This window comes from Corvus kubaryi, unplaced genomic scaffold (genome assembly GCF_017639235.1).
Source record: "Corvus kubaryi isolate FWS band 111438036 unplaced genomic scaffold, C.kubaryi_AGA036_p1.0 37382, whole genome shotgun sequence".
Lineage (NCBI taxonomy): Eukaryota > Metazoa > Chordata > Aves > Passeriformes > Corvidae > Corvus > Corvus kubaryi.
The window spans coordinates 1-22,001 of NW_024581124.1; the positions used below are offsets into that span (position 1 = coordinate 1).

A 22,001-nucleotide genomic window follows, 5' to 3' on the forward strand; every position below is an offset into this window, starting at 1 on the left:
TCTGGCACAGGAGCTCTGTCCTGCAGCTCAGAGAGGGCTGTTCTGGGACACTGACTGACTCCCTTTTTTCCCATCACCCTCTCCACATTCCCTGGTCCAGGCAGCATCGTTGAGTCAGCCATCTGTGGTGCCAGCCAATGTGGGAGAGACTGTCAAGGTCTTCTGCTCTGATGGCAATGCCAAAAGCTACTTCAGCAACACCCTGCTGCATCCAGCACAGCCTCTGTGCTCCTCCATGCTTCTCCGCAAGGATAAGAGCAGGATTGAGGAGTCCCCCTGTTTTGTCCTCCCAGAAAATGAAACTGAAACCTCATTGAAACCTGAGAAATGCTCAGAAAATGATCATCCACAATAGAGGGCACTGGCTCAGCCAAATTCTTTGCATAGACAATTTCAGTGATTTTTTTTCTTTTTTGGATAGTTTCTGGCTTTGCACCAAAGCATAAACTTTCCCAGAGGCAAAGCAAACCTCTGAAAGAGAAAGTGTCTCAAACTACAAAATCTTCAGTGTCACCTGTTTTGTAGTGAGCTATTTATATAGTTCCTGTGCTCAGGAAGTTCACTGACTCTGCTTCTTTCTATAACCACTTGCACAAACCACACCGTGTGAATATCTGGGGGTTCAATTTACGTTGGTGCTGTTGGCATTCAGTGGTCCAAGCTGAGCACTGAATCTGCCAATCTGTGGGATTGGCACCACACTGGGAAAATGCTTTTCAAAGCAGCAGCCAAGCCTTTACAGGGAAATTTGAAGTTTACTGGTTTTAGCTGGAACTGATTCTGGCTCACCCCTTCCTTGGCTATCACAGCTCTATGTAGGCATCTCTGCTTTTTGCCTTTTCATATTTTTAGGGTAAATATTAATAAAAATAAGTTGCCTGAAGAGACCTTCAGCTATTAGCTCCTTTGCTGGTGGTGGGAGCTGCACTGAGAGCCAAGCCAGGACCAAAACCCCACAGATACAGCTGTGCCCGCACCTTCATCCTGCTGTGTCCATCGGGACATCTCCATCCCATCACCTTCATTCCACTGCATCCATTGGGATATTTCCAGACCATCCTCTCCATCCTGCCACATCCATGGGGCCCAGGATTGCTCTGCCATGAGGCAGGAGGTTTTTGTGTGGCCCTGTGTCACTGTGTGGTGTATTCGGGGCCGGGACGACGTTGACCGTCCTAGGTGAGTCGCCGACTTCCCCTCGGTCTTTCCTTCCCCACCGCGGAATTTTGACATTTTGTCGATTTTTGGTGATTTGGGGTGTTTTTTCTCGGACTTGGCGCCGGGCTGGGGTCTGCCACCCGTTCGGGGCCAGGCACTAAGCCCGGCGTTGGGGGCTCTGTCTCGTCCCTGCGGACTCTGACGACTCTGTGCGCGCCACTGAGGATTGGGGGGTATTTTCTCAGTCAAAAAGTCTTCAAATTTGTCCAGGAAATGTGTCTGAGGTTTCAGGGGGAAGGAAACTCAGGTTTAGGTCTGTAAAAGAGGTGATTTTTGTCTTTGTCAAAGAAATTTGTCAGTCTAAGTAAGTTAAGTCCTCAACTCTTAGTCCTGAGGACTAAGTCTGTCACCCCTGGTGAGGGGCAGGGATGCTTCTGCGGGATCCCATGGCCAAGGGTGCAGGTGCCATGAAAGGACAGCCTGTCCTTGGCTGTGAGCAGCCCACAGCCACCCCTGACTTCACATTAAAAAAGCATGTCCCTGGAATCTTAGATAAAAGATTCCAGGGGTATCTTGAAGAGCCCGCCATCCAGGTAAGAAGTGTCAAAAATGGAGATTATTGTGCTGAAAATGCTGCCAGAAATGCCATTTGTCTGTATTTGTCTGTAATTTTTAAAAGAATTTGGCCAGAAATCCCAATTTGAACCAAATTACTCAGGGCTAAGATCGAGAAAAAATGTTCTTTGACCATTTCTTCATCAGAAAGTATTTAATGATGGAGTCATCCTGGTTTTTGAATGGAGATAGAGATAAAAAAAGAGGTGAAGATAGAAATAGAGACAGTGCACATTGGAGAAGGCAGCAGAACCACCTCAGAAAGACCAAATATCTTTTTTCTGTTCTTCCTTTGGGTGATTTTTAGTGGTAGTTTTTCAGAGACAAGTCAGGAAATGTCTGAAAGCAGAACTGGGCAGAAAACAGGAGGGTTTGTCTGTGAAATTTTGGGGTATATTTTTAAAAATTGCCTTGTAAAAGGAGAGAAATGGCTTTAAGGCAAAAAATTTGAGATTTAGGGATATATATATATATATATATATAAAAATGTCTTTTTATATATATGAGCTATAGAAATGTATAAATATTCATGTTAAATGCATTTTATAGAATTATACATCTATTCACATGATATGGACTACATAAGTATGTATATTGTGCACTTTATATGTATTATGTATATTAGCTGTATGTATCTATATGTAATACGTATATGCATGTGTATGTATATATACTGTATATAAAACATATATACAAGTATATATGAGATGTATGTATATGTATATTACACATATATGCACATATTTTATATATATATATATAAATATATATATATATATATACACACACATATATCCCAAATTTAAATACATTACAGTTATGCATTTTAGGCTCTTGACTGCGGGGAAAGTGGGGAGTTTCTGGGTAGTGCCAGCAGAGCAGGCAGGGGCTGTGGTAGGGGACAGGGCCCTCTCTGACCCCGCACCACTCTCGTCCCTCGCAGGCCAGCCCAAGGCCGCTCCCACCGTCCACCTCTTCGCGCCATCCTCCGAGGAGATGACGTCCCTGGGCAAAGCCACCCTGGTGTGTCTGATGGAGGACTTCTACCCGCGCTCCGTGACAGTGGAATGGGTGGCTGATGGCAGCACCATCACCAGTGGTGTGGAGACCAGTCAGCCCCAGCGGCAGAGCAACAACCAGTACATGGCCAGCAGCTACCTGTCGCTGGACGCCAGCAAGTGGCAGAGTTACAATTCTGTCTCGTGCAAGGTCAGGCACGAGGCTGGAAATGTGGAGAAGACCGTGAAAAGATCCGAGTGCTAATAACCCCGCCCTGCCGGCCCTTGCTGGCTCCCTCCCTCCTCCCCACTTCTGGGAACAGCGGCTCCCCCCGCTGCAGATGTCTCTGCCCATGTCCCCCCGTCCCCTGCTCCTGTCTCCCCACTCTGAGTGTCACACAAATAAACACCGACACTGAACTAGCGCTGGCTCAGCATCCCTGTCTCTGTGTCCTTCCAACGCGCCCGCTCCCCACGCTCTGCCTGGCCCCAGCCCAGTGGCACCAGTATGGAGGGTGGGATGGAAACATATACACGTGTACACACACACTCATATTGCAGGGGCTCTGTGAAGCTTTTGCTCAACTCTGGGGGGCCCAATGAAACCCCCTGGCACTGCCAAGACCAGGGAATGAGCAGCCTGGGGCACCTCATGCGCTCATTGAACACGTGGCCCCGGCTGTGCCATCCTCGACCCTTGCTCGTTGGCCTCTGGGTGCCCGGTGCCTTGCAGGCACATGTGGCCTGTGGCAGAGGCATGGCCAGCCATGTCCCTTTGCCGCCAGGCCTGGCTCTGTCCCCATTTCTCACTCACCCCCCTGCTTCCTGGAATGGGGGTCCTGGTGCAGCTGCCAGTTAAGCACAAGCACCAGTCTGTCCATCACACCCTGTGCCACAGCAACACAGGCTCCTGCATGTCACACGCCCTGTCCCCATCCCCAGCACAGCCCTGGGGAAGTTTCCCTGCAGCCCTGCCCATGGAAGGGCTGACAGCCATGGCTGTACTGAAAGCACCAGTGCTCTGCTGCTGTCACCCCATCAGGGCAGCCTGAAGCCACACCAGGGACAGGGGCTGCGAGCACCCAGCCACGCTGTGTGCAGTTCTGGGGGAGGTGTCCCACACCAGCCTCTTGGGAAAGGGGGGGATGGCCCCCCCACACCCCCCACCAGGCTGTGCCAGTGGAGTGCCTTGCACCACCAGGCTTTGGGTTGCCACATGTCCCTGCAAGTGTCTTCTGGGGACACAGAATCATAGAACCCTAGAATGGGTTGGGCTGGAAGGGACCTTTAAAAGTCATCCCATCCAAGCTCCCTGAAATGAGGGACATCAACAGGGACATCAACAGATCAAGTTGCTCAGAGCCCCTTTCAGCCTGACCTTGAATGTTTCCAGGGACGGGACATCCACAGCTTCCCTCAGCTACCTGTGTCAACACCTCACCATTCTCACAGTAAAAAATTTCATAATTTTATCTATCCTGAATTGACCCGTCTTTAGTAAAGAAACATTATTTCTTATCCTATTGCATCAGAGCCTGATAAAAAGTCTGTATTCTTCTTTCCTGTAAGCCCCCTTCAAGTCCAAAAAGGCTGCTATAAGGTTTTGCCAGAGCCTTCTCCTCTCCAGGCTGAACAGCCCCAACTCTCCCAGCTTTTCCTCATGGCAGAGGTGTTCCAGTGCTCTGAAATCTTTGTGGCTTCCTCTAGACTAACCCAAAGAGGTCCATATCCTTTTTATATTGTGGGATCCAGAGCTGGACACAGCACTGCAGCTGGGGCCTCACCAGAGTGGAATAGAGGGGGAGAACCCCCTTCCTCAACCTGCTGCCCTTGTTGGTTTTGATGCAGCCCAGGACCCATTTGACTTTTTGGGCTGCAGGTGCACATTGCCAGGTCATTATCCACTGATTCCCTCAAACACTTTACAGCAGGACTGTTGTCAATTCCCTCATGCTCCAGGCTGTATTGATATGAGAGCACAGTCCCCATCTGCTTTTTGTCAGGGAGCTAGCAGCAGGCCCTGACCCCACCTGAGCTGCCAAAAGGCACCTCATGCTCCAAAGCAACTTCATTGCCTTTAATCCCTCTTTATCCTCCTCCTCAGCTGGGCAGATGAGGCCTTGCCGTGGAACAGCCCCATGCACAGGGCAAACCCCCTTCCCATCACCCTGTGCAGGGGACCAGGCTGATGGGGACAGTCACCATGTCCCTTCCCATGTGTGGGGTGACAAGCTCATGGTTTTCCCAGGAAATCCAAAGTTCCACCACTACAGAGAAAACCCCATGGCTATTGCTGGCCTCAAGGAAGGAGCCAGCAGCAGGATGCTCAGGGAAAAGAAGGAAGGGCAGGCGATGGAGGGATCTGTCCCACTTCGTTTCAAGACAAGCTTCTTTAACACAGTTTCCTGAGCAGAGAGAGCCCGCTGTGGCAGAGGTGCAGGGCTGGCTACTGGGGGCTACTGGGCTGTGGTAGATGGTCCTGGAGTTGAGGGTCCCTGCAGCACAGCCACATCCATCCATCCATCCATCCCAGCTCACTGATGGAGAATGTGAGCCCAGAGATGGCAGCAGCTCCTCCACACTGCCAGTGACCGCCTTCCTTGCCCAAGCAAGGTTATTCCCTGGCAAACCCCTGCCTTTGGCATCTCATCCCCAGCCTTGTGGTGCTTCCAGGAGAGCTGCTGCCAGGGACTCTGCCAGCCAGAAATGCCCCAAGGACCGTGACCTGCTGCCAGGAAGGATGTTCACTTCTTTTCCACTGGAAACATCAAGGCTCAATAATTATAAATTCCAGCAGTTGTTAAATCACCTCAGCAGTGGCTGAGGCTGGAGTGAATGACAGGTAACACAGGACCACCATCCCAGCTGTGATGCCAGATTTTACCCTGAGAAATGCCTCATTTCTGGGGGGGGGGGGGGGGGGCAGGGCGGGCAATGGAGGAGGCTGGCAGGGCAATGTTTTCCACAGATCCTGAGATTCATCTTGACATTTCTGGAGTAAAGCCCATTCCTTGGTCACAGAACACTGGCCCCAGCTTTTCATGGGGTGTTTGGGGCATGAGCTGGGGTCTCGCTTCAGCTCAGGTCTGTGTGGGCAGAGCACAGGCACATCTCTGACTCAGGGGGCAGGAAACCTCACTAATTATTGATTAAAAGATTTTGCTACATCTTTTCCATAAGAAACGACTGTCAAGAAAAAAACCTGATTAATTATAGATCAGTGGCCCTGGCCCCTCCAGGGCTCCCATCCTCCCCTGCTGCCAACTTGGCAAATTCCCAGCCAGAGTTTTACCCTTAACGAGCCTTCAACAGGGCTGGAGAGCCTCGGCTGGGAATCACAGAGGGATGCAAGGCCTGATCCATCCCCTGGCAGGGAGGGAAGCAGTGTCTGGGAAGAGCAATCTGGATCCACTCCTCCACCACCCTCGTTGGGGGTGTCTGGGGAGCAAATATGCTGAGCAGAACCGAAACCTCCCTCCCCGCCCCAGCTGCCGCTCCTGCTCTTACTCTGCCGGCTCCTGCACTGCAATTTTAACAGTCATTTATTTTCTCATTTTACCCACTTGCCAGTAATTTTGAAATGAGGGGGATCTAATTTAGTAAATGAGATGCTTCAGGAGGGCTTTAATTAGCTGCAAAGAGAAGCAGTGGATCCTAGGGAGGGTTGGGGCTTGGTGAGAGCTGCTTTCCCAGGCTGAGGCTCCCAGGTGGGGGCTTAACAAGGCTTTGAGGGGGCATTTGATAAACCCTGGGGGTCTGGACACCTTGGGCTCGGAGGAGTCGCACAGCTGAGAACAGAGTGAGGGATGCAGGAATGAAGGCAAAGGAGTGTGGGACTACAGGAGCTCTTGCAACCCTCATCCCCAAACCACTGCCACAAACCTCGAGCCCAAAGCTCTGCTCTGCTCCCCAAACCCTCCCTGGGTCTCCTCCATGACCACCACCTTTGGCCACATTTGTCCCCAAAAAGCAGCCCTGACTTGTTTTTTATTATTGTACATCACTGGGTGATTTCCCCAGGCCAGGCAAGCCCCAACGCCTCGTGCCAGGAGGAGGTGGGGTCTCTCTTTGTGGGGACGTGGCAGGAGCAGAGCGAGTGCACCTGGAGCTGATGAAACACCTCGTCTGGAAAGCCACGGGTGGCGTGGCACAGCCCGAGGGGAGGGGACGGCCCCGCCTGGCCCCAGCGCAGCTGTGGCCCCACAAACAGCCGCATTCCTGGAGGCAGCAGGGCTGAAACTCGAAAGCAAGAGCAGGGGCCCAGAATAGCCCCAGCCCGGGCTGGGGGGAGTGCGGCAGAGCCAGACCCACCGGGGGCAGCAGTGGATGGCACAAGTCCCCTCACTTTGGTGCTAAGGCTGTGCCAAGCCCGGGTGACACCCGTGGCCTCTGGCTGAGCCAGGGGGTGCAGCCCCTGAGCACCTGGAGGGGCAGCCGCTGGTTCCTGCACCCCATCCTGACATCCCCCCGCTCACGTAGCCATCTTCTCTGAAGGACTTGGGGAAAGGCCATGCAGAGCCCAGATTGTGCCACGCCAGCACTGGCCCCCTGTTTTCCCCCAGCCAGCCCCACCGTGCAGCTGTGTGGCCGTGGGACATCCCCTGGCTAAATTTACTCCTCACCCACTACAGTCTCCAATCAGAAATTCGAAAGGCCGCCCCAAAAAAGGAAGCGAAACTGTCTCCAGTGGGTGCTGACGTGTGAAGGCAAGTGAGCACCACGCGGCCAAGCCTGAGTCGGCTCAGCCCTGAGATGGTGCCAGCTCTGTGCACCAGCTCACTGGGCTCTCACCTTGGGGGGTCATCACCTTGTGGGGACACCAGCCCCTGAGATTGGGGGGTCTTGGAGTGGCATGGTGCTGCCCAAAATTGGTGGGCTGGGTGGTGGTGCTGGACCAGGGACCCACCGGGGGCTGGTGCCAAGGCTGGTGGGACTCTGTGCCATGGCAGGGTGGTGTCCCCAGGCCGGGGTCACCCTTCCTGTCCCCTGAAGGGTCCCTGACAGGGCGCCCAGTGGGGTCTTGCCTGACAGGGTGGTCCCTGCCGTGGTATGGGATGTCCCAGCTGCTGCACACATGCACACGCGCGTGTGTGCACACACACTGCACACATATGTGCAGACACGGACACAGACACCCCCCTCCAGTGATCCCGGTGCATCCAGCCCCTGGCTGGGCACCACTGACCCCGCACCTGTGGGCTTTGAGGCCAGGGAAGACCTGACACTGCTCGCATTGTGGCCTTGTGTCCCTGTGCCACTGACACAGGGGGACCAGGCTGGCCAGCCTCCTGCTGCTACCCTGCTGTCAGGTCACCCCGAATTTACTGTCTCATTTACTGAAGTAAACTGATCAGTCCCTCCCTGCTGCCAAGGCAGCCCCTTCACTGGGGTCATCCCTCAGTCCGAGCTGTTGCAGGGTACAGGGGCAGCCTCCAGGTTCACAAAATATGGGGCAGGTTTCCCCAAGTCTGGGAAATAAAACACAGGTTAAAAATTAATAAAATATATGTTATAAATTAATAAAATACAAGATATAAATTGTAAAATACAAGTAATGAACGACTAAATTGTATCAAACACCCCTGTGCAGCCCTGGGTCAAAGGGCTGGGTCAAAGCTGGAGACAGCCAGAGAGCATGAGACCAAGGTTTATTGCCCTGCAATTGAAAGAGAATTACATGAAATAAATAAATGTTTGAGGCTGGTGTAGTCGAAAACACAACCCAAGCAGTCAAACCCATTTGTGAAGACGAGAGCAATCATTTGCATAACTGTGTCAAAACAGCAACTGCCAGGACACACAGCTGGCAGGAAGGTACCCCCTTGCTGGGGGTTATTTAGACGTGTATGAAACCCCACCAGAGCCTGGGGGAGAGCCCAGTAAACAGCCTCAAAGAGAAGTGCCCGGGCTTGTAAGCAGATTGTAAACAAGCTGAACCGACTCAAAAATAAACACCTTTCAGCTGCTTCAAAATATTTATCATCTCAAGTTTATTGTGGTAATAAAAAACAACCCCCAGCAGAGCCTGAGCCTGGTCTGGGCACTCAGCAAACCCTTGTTTTCTCTCATATTTGAGGTAAACAGCTGCTGATCCCCAGTCAGGTATGCTGATAGAGAAAGATTTGATTGCAGGGCTGGTGCTCCCCATCTGGAGAAATGTGGTCATTGAATTGCAGGCTTTGTTAAAACTCCCTGGGTGGGACTTTTCAGTTTAATGTTAAGAAATTTCGTATTAAGAACATTAGTGGCTTGGTGACAACAAGGCAGTGGCAGTGGTGGCTGAGAGGTGTGGTGGGGGTGGCTACCGGGGTCCTCACCAGGCCCTCAGGAGGGACCAGAAGCATTTGGCTCACCCAGTTAGGGAGGACTTTTAGCCAGATTTGCCTTTTTCCCTCTCCACAGCCAGCGTGGGCAGAGCAGACAGCGTGAGGGAGAGTGGAGGGGAACATGGGGTGCACTGTGGGGCGGGAGCCTGCACCCCGTGGATGTGGTGTTTAGGGACATAGCTGGACCTGGCAGTGTCAGTATGACTTTAGACAGCTTTTCCAGCCATAAGGTTTCTGGGATCCTACCCCAGCCGTGACACCCTCACCGACAGCTCCCCACCCTGTGCACATGCTGCCAGCCCTGCGCCAGAGCCACAGCCGTTCCCCTTCCTCTGCAGCCACTGTGGGGAAAAACACCAGGTTTAAACATTCCTGCCATGTTTTGGGCACTTTTGGCGGGACTCCCCGGGCTGGCTCTGAGCAGGGGGTGTGGATGCACATCACAGCCCCCAGGTGAGCCAGGCACTCACAGGCAGCTGTTTTGACCGCAGTCCCGCGGCTTGGAAATAGCCCTTGCTAAAATTACAGCCCGCCAAAACCGAGAGCCCGCCAAAACCAAGAGCCCGCTTCGGCCAAACACCAGCTGGGAGCCAGGAATAGCGCTGGCCTCGCCATGCTCCATTGCCTTGGCACAAACTTTCCAGCACGTGGCACCCCGAGCATCGCTGCCGTGCGACGGGCAGGGCGAGAGCGGGAAAAGCTGGCTTTTGGCCCCCATTCAGCAGTGGCTCATGGGAGGGGGGTGCATTCCCATGTTCTTTCCCAGGAAGCCCAGCATTCCCAGCAGAGGCACAGCACCTCCCCAGATTTTGGGTCCCAGCAGGGCTGCCCAGTGTGCTGAGCCTTTGGGGTGGTTCTGGTGTGCAGCTGTATGGTCTCTGCTGGCAGACCCTGCCTGGTGCCACTACCATCCTCTGCTGGGGACAGCACAGCCAGCCAGGATAGGTCCCCCAGGTGATGAGGACCCTATGGGGTGCCTGCTCCCAGAGCTACTGCCCAACATTTTGGTTCCCAATGCCTTTGGGATCCACAGCCTGTGCCCTCCATGGTCCCCCCTGGGCAGGCACCTGGTCCCACTGCCTGGGGCCTCTCACACCCTGGCCTGGTGCTGGAGTGGACTGGGGGGCTGCAGCCACGTGGGGCTCACCACAGCAAACTGGGCCCTCTGTAATCCCCACTGTAACACTCTGTTCCCACCAGCTGGGGCTGGGCCCTGCCTGAGCTGGACCTGGGCATGTCTGTGGGGCAGCTGCCCTGCGGCCTTTGGGCACAAGAGGCTGGAGCTGGGCAGTGCAGCTGGAAATGGTGGGACACAAATGGACATGGGGGCACAGACAGCATGGAGGACATGAGAACATGGAGGGGCAGGGGACACAGGAGGGGACATGATGGGACATGGCAGGAAGAGAGGGCAAATTAGGGGGGTGGTAGGGCACAGGGAGCATGGGAACACTGAGGCTAGGGACATGAAGATACAAGGCACAATGGCATCGGGATGTGGGGGATACTGGCAAGAGGCCATGGAAGCCAGTGGCACAGGAGATACAGGGGCCAGGGGCATGGCGACACAAGGAAGAGTGGTATGAGGACACAAGGGACAGCAGCAGGAGAATATGGGACACAGGGGCAGGAGGACAGGGGTGACAGTGACATGGAGACAGTGGCATGAGGACAAAGGGGACAAGAATATAGGGAACGGGGCAGAGGAGAAAAGTGAGTGAGGACATGAGGGGATAGGGACACAGGACACAGGGGACAGGGGCCCAAGGATACAAAGGAAAGGGCCCCAAGAACACGGGGAACAGGGACAGCAGGACAGAGGTGGCAGTGGCAGAGACGGGGGCACAAGAACAAGGGACAGAGGGAAACGGGGCCCAGGTGGCAGTGTCAGGGATGGGGACAGAGGGACAAGGGCACGGGCGGCAGGGATGGGGACGGGGAGAGAGGGATACGGAGCACGGGTGGCAGTGTCAGGGATGGGGAGAGAGGGACACGGGGCGCGGGCGGCGGGGATGGGGATGGGGATGGGGACAGAGGGATGGGGATGGGGACAGAGGGATGGGGATGGGGACAGAGGGACGCGGGGCGCGGGCGGCGGTGGCGGGGCGTGCGGAGGGCGCCCCCTGGCGGCGGCCCGGCCGCTGCGGGCGGCTCTCCGTGCGCGTGCTCGCGGCGCCCCCGCGTGTCCGGCGTGTCCCCATGTCCCCGTGTCCCCGTGTCCCCATGTCCCCGTGTCCGGCGTGTCCCCGTGTCCCCATGTCCCCATGTCCCCGTGTCCCCGTGTCCCCATGTCCCCGTGTCCGGCGTGTCCCCGTGTCCCCATGTCCCCGTGTCCCCGTGTCCCCATGTCCCCGTGTCCCCGTGTCCCCGTGTCCCCGTGTCGCCGTGTCCCGCGGCTCCAGCCCTGAGCTCCGGGGGATCACATCCCTCCGGCCTGGCCGTCGGCGGGTCTGCGACGGGGGCCCTCCACGCACGGAGAGCTCCTTGCAGCGAGGGCTTCACCCCAGGGGGATGCTCAGGACCCCCGCACCCACGGGTGCTACGGCCACCGCCGGGGCTGGGGGCTCGAGCCCTGCACTGGCAGTGGTTCCCTCCAGAAATGATGAAAAACCTCACCCTGCCCCCTCTTCTCCCAGATAATGGCCTGTGCTCTTCACCCATAATTCAGGAGAAGATGGGAACATGCCTGGAGCTCCAGCACATTAATTATGAACCAGCGCCCGCCCCCCCCCCGCAGCCCTGCCCCGGCAGCGTCGGCAGCTGCAGTTATTCCTGCCAGCACAAAATGAGCTCCGTGGAAAGATCCCTGTGTCCTGCACAAGGGCACTGCAGGTGCCGTGTTCCCAGTGACGCCCCCATCCCTCCAACAGCCAGCCCCAGCCCTGGGGAAAGCAACAGGGCAGCGTCTGCAGCACAGGGACCGCATGGATCGTGAGCCAGGGCCGGGATTTGGCTCTCTCCTGCCCGCCTGCGCCACCACGCAGGGGACAGCCCGGAATGCCACCCAGACACCACCCCCAGCTCCCTGCCCACTGACCCCACGGTGCCCCACGAGCACCTGCCCCAGATGTCGAAGGGACACAGAGCCAGCAACAAAGAGGCGGCAAACCACAGCCACTGGTGAGGACCTTGGCTTTATTCCAGCCTCTACAGCATCCCCCTCGCAGCAGCTCCCACTGCCCATCTACAGGGGCATCCCAGGGTAGCTCCAGGCTTGCAGAGATTCACCTCTGCAGAGATGCAGGTTCACAAAATCTTCGCCCAGCCAAGGTTTCAACGTGCTTTTTTTTTTGTGTTTTCCCATTTCCCATGAACAAGATGCGTCGCCTCCATCTCCCCTGCAGCAGGGCCAGACCCTACGGGGCTGGCAAGAAGAGGCTGAGCAAGGCCAGGAGGAGCAGAGGAGAGAGGAGCTGGTGGTGGCCCCCGTGCAGGGACCCACCTCTGGCTGTGGCCCCCCGGGAGGCAAAGATCTTCCGGCTGCGGAGGGGCTGCGGCGGGCGGAAGTTGTTGATCATCTTTAGGAGCATGGATCCCTCGAGTGGGAAGTGGAGAGTGCTGACGAATGCTTTCAGCTGCACAGGGAGAGAGGGAGGATGAGCAGCTGGATTGCCAGGCACCCCGAACCCCTGCCCACTGCAAGCCCCCCTCATACTGCCCTGTTGCCAGGGGCACAGGACCCATGGCATAGCCCCACAGCAGTGGGTGTTCTCCCACCACCCCCACCGCTCTTCTGAAGCCAGACCCACAGGTAGGCACAGAGGCAGGTCCTTACAAGGATCAGGTCTTGAGTTTTAAAGGAGCTAATTGTGGTTTTTTGCCAACAGCGAGCACTTATAGAGTGGCTGGCCCATGACTTCCTCAAGAAAACACATCTACTAAGATGCTTGGGCAGCAGAGGAGAATTCCTTCCTTCCATCCATCCATCTATCCATCCATCCATCCATCCATCTCCTTGGAGCCTCTACTGAGCTTCAACGGATGCACTCCTATTTCTCTTTCTGAATGCCAAGGCTGGGTAGGAGAGCAGTATGGATGGGATTTCTTCCCACTGGCAGGTGGCCACGTCTCCATTGCTTAACCTTCATAAAATTAATTAATTGCCAAGTTGCCAGGAGCATTATTATAGAGATGACTTTCCCTGTGCTCTTGCTCAAGGGTCAGGAAGGACAAGGAGAGAGGTCACCCTGGGGATCCAGCCTTTTGTGTGCTGGGGCTGTACATGCCAGTACCTGCTCCTGGCCAATTTCCACTGGCTCCTCGAAAACAGTCCAGACGACGGCCTCGCTGCAGTCAGGGGTGGTGAGGGAGCCCTGGTAGCGGTAGTAGCCGGAGAGCCGGCCGGCACGCGGCAGCAGCGTGCTCAGGCGGAAGGTGGAGGCCAAATCCACAGAGTCCCCTGTGGGCCAAGACAGGGATACTCAGCCTGTGCTCTGCTGAGGGTGTGGGGACAGCAGGGCCCCCATCAGTTTCCCTTCAGCCAGATGAACCCACAGTCTGGCAGGTCCCCCTGCCCTCCCACACCAGGGTCTCCCCTTTCCTGCCCCACCCTGACGAGGAGGCGACTCACCAGCGTGGGAGACATTCCTGAGCCCCGCCATGATGGTGTTATAGTTGGTATTAGTGGTTTCAGAGACCTGTGTACGGGGAGAATAAGTGGTTGAAGTCAGGCAGAGCCTGGGCAGGGCAGAGCTGGGTCATCCTGTCCTGCCAAGCAACCACAGGCAGAGCCAGCCCTGCCTCACATTGTTGCAGAGCAGTGGGGAAGGGTTCCCAGAACTCTCTTGCACAGTCAGTGGGTTCCCCAGCCTCTCCTGGCCTTGACCCAGCCCTCCTGCCCCTTCCTGCTCCCTCAGGACACCCATACAATGCTCCCCCGGCTGCACCACCAGCACCCAGTTTCTAGGGGGCCCCTGCAGACCCACCTGGAAGAAGAAGCCAAGGACAGCCAGCCCATTGGGATGCCCCTTGGCCTCTGCCAGTGTCTGGTACTTGACATTCATGTGGACGATATGCATCTGAGGAAAGCACAGAGGAGCCAGGCGTGGACAACTGTCCCCAGCCAACACCCTGGCAGCAGGACATTCTGCTATGGGTCCTTCCAGCCAGCTTGGGATGGCCGGACACTGAGTCAACCTCTCCCAGTAAAGCCCTCCTGGTCCCACTGGCACTTCTGTGGGGTGGCTGTTCGGAGGATCAAAGCACCCCAATGAAGCAAGCATCCTTTGAAGGGTGTGCAAAAGGGGGACAGCAGTCCCGGGGTGTGCCAGACACAGAACATAAATTCTGCTTTCCTCTGGCAGATAATGAATATTTTAGAGGAGCAGAGCCTCTTTCATCCAGAAGGATCCCGATGTGCTTGGCACAGCACATTCCTGCTTGCTCTCACTTGCATTCACTAGCTCAGTGTGTGGTCCCATTAGGGCACAGAGCCCCCCAAAGCCTGCTGAGTGCCTCAGATGAGGCAGCTTGGCCATGCATGGTAAAGAAACACCTCTAGTCTCACGTCAGCTGCTTTTTCACCACCCAGGTGCCTGTGCAGGGGCACAGTTGAACCCACCAGTGCAGAGTCACAGAGTTCAGTCACCTGCTGCATGACAGCCTTGGGGTCTCCCAGCATCACCCCTTCCCACCACACCAAGGGCTTGGGCGACCCGGAATGTGATGAGGGCTTTTTCTCACCTACCTCCATGGGAAGCTGGCGCCCGTCAAGGGTGTGCTCAGAACCATTCCCGGCTGGGCTGCCCCAGTGGAAGTGGAGCTGGATCGCACGGTACCTGCCGGGGAGGCCCCCGCCGCTGATGGTGATGTGCTCAGAGGCCGATTCACTCGCCAGGCTCAGCATCACTGCAAGGGCAGCAGGGCAGGGTGAGGGGGGGCTTAGGATGGGGAACAGCCCTGGCACAGCTCCTTCTCCCTGGCTTCATCCCAGCACTAACATTAACCTGCATGGGATCCTGGAGCACCTGGGAGTGGCACCAGAGCCAAGCCCCAGTCAGGATGGTGACTGGGGAACTGGGGCAGGGGAAGGTGCCCGGCTTCAGCACGCACCTGTGTGCCCGTTGTTCGTCAGCCTCCACTTGCCAGGGGGAGCCTGGTCGTAGCCCTCAAAGAGGATGTCTCCGAGGCCACCATCCCGCTGCAGCCGGCGCCTGTCGATGTTCACAGGGGACTGCTTGTCGCCACCGCATGTGGCTTTCAGCTCCTTCCAGTGGCTGGGCCCTGTGGAGGAGGAACAGGGGCACCACGGGCAGCCACCGAGCCACCACTGCCCCCGGGGGGGGACACAAGGCCACGGGTGGCTTTGTCCCCAACCAGCCCTCCTGTCCCTGCCAGCTCAGCTGTGCTCTCTTGCATCCCACGGGAACTGCTCCCTGCCCAGCTAAGTTTCCTTCCTAATGATGAGCAGGGGCTGGTCGCAGCCTCATCCATAATTCAGCAGGATTTCCTCGAGGGGCCAGGGGCTATATTTATCCCGGCAGCAGCATCCACATCGACGCTGGTGAAGGGCAGGCTTTTTTCCCCTGCCCCTTCTGCCCGTTCCTGGGTTTTAGCATGTTTAACCTACTCACGCTGGTTCTGTCCAGCTGTGACAGGTGACAGTGCAACTTGGCCACACAACTCATCCTGGGGCAAATCCTACACCAGTTCCAGTGTGACCACACAATGCCCATCAGCAGCTCCTGGGGTGGGGGGATCACCGTGGCAGGAGCTGGGTGAGGACACGGCAGCGCTGGCAGCTGACTGGACCCCCTGCAAACCCACAGTGCTGCCTGGGGGCTGTGAGCAGGGTCCCCATGGCTGCCACCTCGGCCAGACCACACAACCAACCCATAAACATAGCTTGTCCCCATTGCCCAGGCATCATCTCTTCTTGCAACACTTGTTGCAGCCCACAGCTGTTGGATGTAGCAAGCCAGCCACCCTGATGGTCACTGGTCCAGTGTGGCTGCCACAGCACCCCACTCCTCCTGGTGCAGCCCGGGTTAGAGGTGTCAGCACCGGGCACTGCTGGTATCTGGGCTCAGTCCAGCCAGGGAACAGGAGCTCCCTCAGTGTTTCCAGCCCTGTCCTCCCAGGGCATCTCCATTCCCAGGGGAGCTCAGCACATCCCAGCAGGCACTGTTGGCTCTTCTCACACACACATTATGGCTGGGCTGCCTTTGCCTACAGCCAGGGTTTGGGGAACTGTTCCCCCAGCAGTGCCCCCTGGTTCAGCTCTGATGTTTACCTTCCTCTTGGGCAGACAAACCACAGACACTTGTGGGCTGTATTCCACCTCCTGCCCCCTGGGCTCAGCCCTTACCCTTTATGGTCTCCTCTCATTACTTCAGGCAACTTTTTGCCTGGAAGTGCTGGGAGCTGCAGCCTGGCCGTGCCACCATCCCACCAGGTTCCTGGTACGGTGTAACTGGGTGGCCCCACAGATTACCAGGTGCCTTCATTAAGGGGCCATTCCACACGGCTCTGCTGCGGGCACACTGCCGGCTCCACGCTGCTCCAGCCGCTTCCCACCGGCCCCTGTCCCCTGCCAAAACCTGCCCTCGCTGCCAGCCCGGCAACCTTAAACCGGGTGAGACCGAGCCGCACTCCGACAGGGATGAGCGGAGCCGGCAATCCACACTCACAAGCCACAGGGCATGTAAACCCAAGAGCTATAAAACAGTTGGGCCGTAACAGCTGATTAAATGCTTGATGATCTTTAATTAACCTTTTACAAGCTATTTGTAATTTGTATTTGTATGTTTTGAGACAAAGTGCCCCCAGCCATGCTTCCCTCCCCAGCCAGGCAGGGCTGCTGCCTGCTCAAAGGGAGCTGTCCCTCCTCAGTCGGGCCCCTGGGCCCCAGTCCCCCTTGCTGCCTGCACTGCACTGGGTTTTTAATAGCGTATTTTAAAAGCTGGACTTAATTTGTTTCAGGTGGAAGGAGGAAAGCTGGTGCTGCCCCAGGAGCACCCGGACCTGGCTGAGGTGAGGGATGGGACTGAGTCACTCCAAGAAGCTCTGCAGCAACAAAAAAGTGAAGCTCCTCTAACCATTCCCACTGTTGGTGTGACATGGGGGGTTTGCCCTTTTCCATGCCATGCTCCCCCCGGGCCTTGCTGATGCTGTCCAGGTGCCCTTGGCCAGGCACTGTGGGGAGACACGAGGGTCTGAGCCTTGCACAGCCCCAGCACCCCCACACTTGGCACCACTCACCGCATTGGGGGTCCTGTGAGTCGTAACACCACTGCCCTGCGGGAGAAAGGAAAGCTCAGGGCAGGTGATGGAGACAGGCACCCCCTCCCCAAACCCACCTGCGGCCGTGCCCAACCCCCCAGCAATGAGGACATCCCCCAGTGCAGCCCGGGGTCCCACCAGCACTTGTGTTCATCACAGTTATTTTTGGTGCTAGTGTTTTCGCACCCTCCCTGCCTCCCCCAGACGCTCCACAGGGAAACCTCCCTCGGTATCGCTGCTCCAAGGCAGCCAAACCTCGCTGCTCACTGTGCTCCTTCCCCAGCTCTTGTGGGCCATCCCCCCTTACCCATCCTGGGGAGCCAAGGCATCCCCTCACCCCACAGCAGATGCCTTGCGGCCCCCAGCACCGCGGCGAGCGGGAGCCGAGGGGAGCCGCCGCAGCCCTTCCCGGTGTCCCCGCGGCTCCCGCGGGTGGGCTGGCAGCGGCAGCAGGCGGGCGGTGGGCAGGCCCGAGCGATGGTGGCTGGTCCCGTCACTCAGGGCCACCTCAGCCAGAGCTGCCGAACTCCCACCGGCGCTCGGGTGGCTGTGGGTACCACAGGCTCGATGACAAATGCTGGCACAGCAGGTGCAGGGACACCGAGGGGATGCCGAGAAAGCTGGCGCCCTGCTCCTGCTTTGCTGTCTGCACATCCACCCAGGACCATCAGCTCTGCAGAGGGAGCTGGGGAGTGCACCCCTTCCCTCCTCAGCTCCCCGCTCTGCTCCTGGCAGGAGGCACAGAGCAACCTGGTGCTGCCCGGGGCCAGCCCACGTGAACGGTCCCCGCTGATGGCCGAGGGGCCGTGCCAGCGGGCCAGGCTGCAGGCGAGCCGAGCCACGCTCTCGTGCCAGCCACAGCCGCTCGGACCAGCAGGACAAAGGCAGCCCTGCCTGCCTCCACCTGTGCTGCTCAAGGCCCCAGCCTGCCGCACTGCATCCAAAGTCTCACTTACAGTGGTACGGGAGACACCAGCCCCAGAGGAGAACGGGGAGCGGGACAGTGCAGGCAGGACTCGGACGGTCCCTAGAGCAGGGATCTTGGGGTGCAGGGGCAAGCCGAACTCCTGGGAAATCCTCAGACCTGCACGCACCAGCCCTCGAGCATCCTCCGGCAGGAGCCAAGGTAGCACTGGGCAGCCCCAGCCTGGCCCGGCAGAGGTGAGACCCCAGCGCCTCGGCCCGGGACGGCAGCGCCCGTTTGCCCGGAGGTTTCGTCCTCATTGGTGTTTCCCGGTGGTGCGGGTCTGTGGGGCGGATGGGCTGAAGCCCAAGACCCCAGTGTCCCAAGGGGGCCCTGGCCCGACCACCTCCTGCCAGCACAGACAGCCCCAGGCGAGCTGAGAGCCCCCGAGGCCGGCGGTGCACAGGGCCATCCGGCAGCGGGGAGGGGGTGCTGGGAGGGCAGAAGAGGGCTCCTGGGACAGACTAGGTCCCCCAGTCCCTGTTGCCAACCCCTCAGCCCGCATCACCCCTCGACACGTGGGAAGGGAATGGAATAAGCGGCGCCCCCCAGCCCCCCCAGTCCCGCGCCCCCGTCCTCTCCACCCGCGGGACCCCCGGCTCCGCCGCCCCGGGCGCAGCTCACCTCCCGCGGCCGCTCGCACGACGAGGGGCAGTGTCAGGAAAGTTATGCCGAGCCCGGTGGGGCCCATGGCGGCGGGGGGCAGCGGGGGGATCCCCGCACCGCCCCGTCCCGTCCCGTCCCTCCGCAGTGCGCCCGGTGTTGGGCTGGGGCGGGCGGCAGCGCTGGCAGCGCCCGCAGCCCGGGAGATGCTCGGCTACAGCCTGGGCTCTGCTCTTACATATTCATCACCCGGGCTGAGTTTTTAACTCCTCGGCTGCTAGGAGGGAGCAGGGAGAGCCCGGCCCCCGGCCAGCCCCCCGCACCCACCGGGTCCCTGCCCGCCGTGACAGGGACAGGCGGGGAGCGGGGGCTGGCGGAGCCCACGGGTGCTGCGCTCCCCGCCTGGTACCATCCCGCTCTCCATCCCCAAAGCTGGAGGTCGGCAGCATCCCCGGCAGTGCCCCATCCCGCCCCCGCACAGTGTGTGGGACTACAGATGGACTTCAGGGGCCTGCCAGGAGGCGGAACGGGCTGGGGACAGCAGCTTTGGCCCATCCCCTCCCCATTCCTTGCAGACACAGGCTGTGGGACATACCCTCCCCCCAACTTTGGGAACTCCCCAGCCAGCAGCGGGTCCTGCATCTCCCGTGACTGAGCGTGATGGTTCCCACCTGGTGATGGGCAGGCGGTGCCATGGAGACCCACAGTCCAAACCCAGCTCATGCCTGCAAGCAGAGGCCCCTCCCTGGACAAAGCCCAGCGAGCACCTCCTGGAGCCCCATCCTCGGGGCCCAGGAAGCCTCCACAGCCATGCTATAGGGGACCCCCAGTCCCTGCAGTCACCAAGGAGCCACACAGTGCTGGGGCAGGATTCAGCCCTTTCCTCTCCAGCGGGCACAAGGCTGCACTGGCTCACACTCACAGCCATGGGACACTGACTGGCCAGTGCAGAGGGGCAGTGCTGGGGCACCCACCTGAGCAGCACTCGAGCCCAGTGCAGGCATCCCGTGCTGGTTGGGTGCAGCTGTTCAGCTCCTCAGCACAGAGTGAGCATATGCCCTCCCATTGCACCGGTCCAGGCAGGTCCCACAGGAGCCAGGATCTCAGCAGGTAGGTAGGAAAGGGGTGAGAACTCAGGAGCATGGTGTTATCACGTTCTCCTAAAATATCCGTGCCATCTTCAGGCAGCAGAGGAAAGGAGGCCAAGGGGCCCAGCCTGCAGCTCCCCTCGCCGGCACTTGGCCCTGGCCGGGAGCACTGGCGAGTCACTGCCAGGATGAACAAACCCAGGAGGCAGCGGGAAGCAGCCTCCTGCTACCGGCTTGGCCAGGGATGGGCTCTGGCTCAGCAGAGCTGCTTGGCTGCTGTGTGCTACAAGGGGCTCATCCCCAGCAGTGATTCTTTGGGGCACCTTCTTCTCCCCCAGGCAGCACCAGCCCCAGGCAGTGCCTGGGCAGCACTGAGCCACGTTTGGGCCCCAGTGCAGGGCACAGAGGAGGGCGGCAGCACAGGTGTCCCCATGCCTGCTCTGGATCTGTGCCATGGCTGACACTTGGCCCCTGCTCCAGGGATGAGGTAGTCTGCAGAGGGCTGTGGTCATCCTTCCGGAGAGAGCCGCAAAGGGCAGGCAGGTGGGACAGAGGGTCGCACCAGCTCTGCAGCCTGCTGCCGACTGCTGCCGGGAAAGAGAGGAGCTGTTCCAGCACTCGTGGTACCAAGACCTCCCTTGAAAACATGAGCCCACCAAATGACCCCTCTTCCTACACACCCACAGCAGGACTGCCCATATTGCCAGGTGGTGGGGAGAAGCCCAAGACTCTTGGGGTCAAGATGAGACTCACTGCACCATGGACACTTTTTTAGGTTTTCAGGCTTCTCTAGTGGTGATTTTTAGCAAGGGGGGGCAAGAGCAGAGTGTGGGGCTCAGCACAGCCCCAGAAAGAAGCAGAAGCAGAGCAAGGAAGCAGTGGGGTCTACAAGGCATGTGGAAAGGCAGTGGCAGCACCGCAGCACTGTGCCCTGCCCTGCTCCCACCCATCCCCACTGCTCTGCTCCCTAGGGTGCATGGCTGGCTGCTGACACCCGTGCTAGGCGGGGGAAACCTCCAGTTTCTATAGGAACCGGATCAAGCCTTGAAATTGCCGGCCTTGATGACGTGGTGTGGTGGTGGAGCTCACAGCTGATCCTACAGCTTTGAGCCGTCCTCATAGGGCGACCCCACATCCATCAGCCTGCTGCCACAGAGCCAGGAGGCAGCGAGGTCCCCGCAGACACGCATAGTCACAGCACCAAGGGCAAGAGCCGTGATAAGGGGAAAAATACCAGCGAAAGATAAAAATAGTTACTTAAGCTGCAGCCATCGATTGGTCGTGGGCACGATGCCTCCCTGGTGGGAACCCCCGCCACGTGCACCGTCAGCTAGCCCTGCGCCAGCACACGGCAGAGCTGCCAACAGCTCCTGGAGGTAAATCCTGCACTGCCACGAGGGAGCCTGGCCGGGGACCCGGGCTGACAGGAACAGTGACAAGACCAAGACTTGAGCCGCCAGAATGTGGTTCACATCACCCAGGGATGAGTGCACGAAGAGATGCGGGCATCCAGGAGGCAAAGTTCACAGGCAGTAAATACTCTGATCTTTGATCCCCATAATAAGCTGGTGCTAGCCCAGGAAGAAGGCCAGGAGCGGGGCAGGGAGCGCAGCAGGAGCCGGCTCCGGCGCCGGCACAAAGGAGGCACTGTGGCCGGCAGATGCGCTCCGGCCGCACGCCGCTGCACAGCCCCTTCATTCATCCCACGCTCCCACCGCCGCCGGGGTCAGCGACATCTCCCCCCCCCAGGGCCTGGCACCCCCGGGGTCACTGCCAGCACACGGCCCCGGCGCGTGTCTGACACGCTCCCCCGCCCTGGCTCTCTCCCAGGGGCTGAGTGCCCCGGACACGCCGTGCTGGGCACAGCTGCTCATCACCCTCTCAGAAAAACGCATTTTAAGCTGCTAAGAGCTTACAGCAGGAGGCTGCCCAGCAATGTCCTGCCACAGCACCCGAGGGCCAACACAGACAGCTGCCTCCCACACGTGTGTCCCCGGGTCACGGAGGGGAGCCCCGAGAGCCGTGGCTG

The 22,001-nt window shown here is 58.2% G+C and overlaps 1 protein-coding gene and 1 gene segment (V, D, J or C); one reads left to right on the forward strand and one right to left on the reverse strand.

The window, feature by feature from the left end:
* Positions 1–1,111: 1,111 nt before the first annotated feature.
* On the forward strand, positions 1,112–3,208 carry LOC121667886 (the record flags this gene model as incomplete). The annotated part of the segment is given in 2 exon segments: positions 1,112–1,179; positions 2,717–3,208. Coding segments are annotated over 2 exon segments (388 nt in total), but the record flags the coding sequence as incomplete, so codon positions are not given.
* Positions 3,209–12,215: 9,007 nt separating this feature from the next.
* On the reverse strand, positions 12,216–19,228 carry LOC121667916 (carbonic anhydrase 15-like). Its single transcript, XM_042035105.1, has 8 exons — positions 18,906–19,228; positions 17,297–17,332; positions 15,149–15,319; positions 14,784–14,944; positions 14,023–14,115; positions 13,668–13,734; positions 13,330–13,496; positions 12,216–12,672 (listed from the first exon to the last, which is right to left on the reverse strand). The coding sequence occupies exons 1-8, from the start codon at positions 18,970–18,972 to the stop codon at positions 12,454–12,456; spliced, it is 981 nt and encodes a 326-aa protein (XP_041891039.1). The 5' UTR covers positions 18,973–19,228; the 3' UTR covers positions 12,216–12,453.
* Between the last annotated feature and the right edge of the window lie 2,773 nt (positions 19,229–22,001).

What these genes read in the sequence shown, in the direction of transcription:
- LOC121667916 (XM_042035105.1), bottom strand. Translation starts at nt 18,972, where the DNA reads ATGGGCCCCACCGGGCTCGGCATAACTTTCCTGACACTGCCCCTCGTC. An exon ending in CTCACAGGACCCCCAATGCG is followed by an intron (nt 15,320 to 17,296) that starts GTGAGTGGTGCC and finishes CCTCCTCCACAG; the next exon opens with GGCCCAGCCACTGGAAGGAG. An exon ending in CAGGAATGTCTCCCACGCTG is followed by an intron (nt 13,497 to 13,667) that starts GTGAGTCGCCTC and finishes CTTGGCCCACAG; the next exon opens with GGGACTCTGTGGATTTGGCC.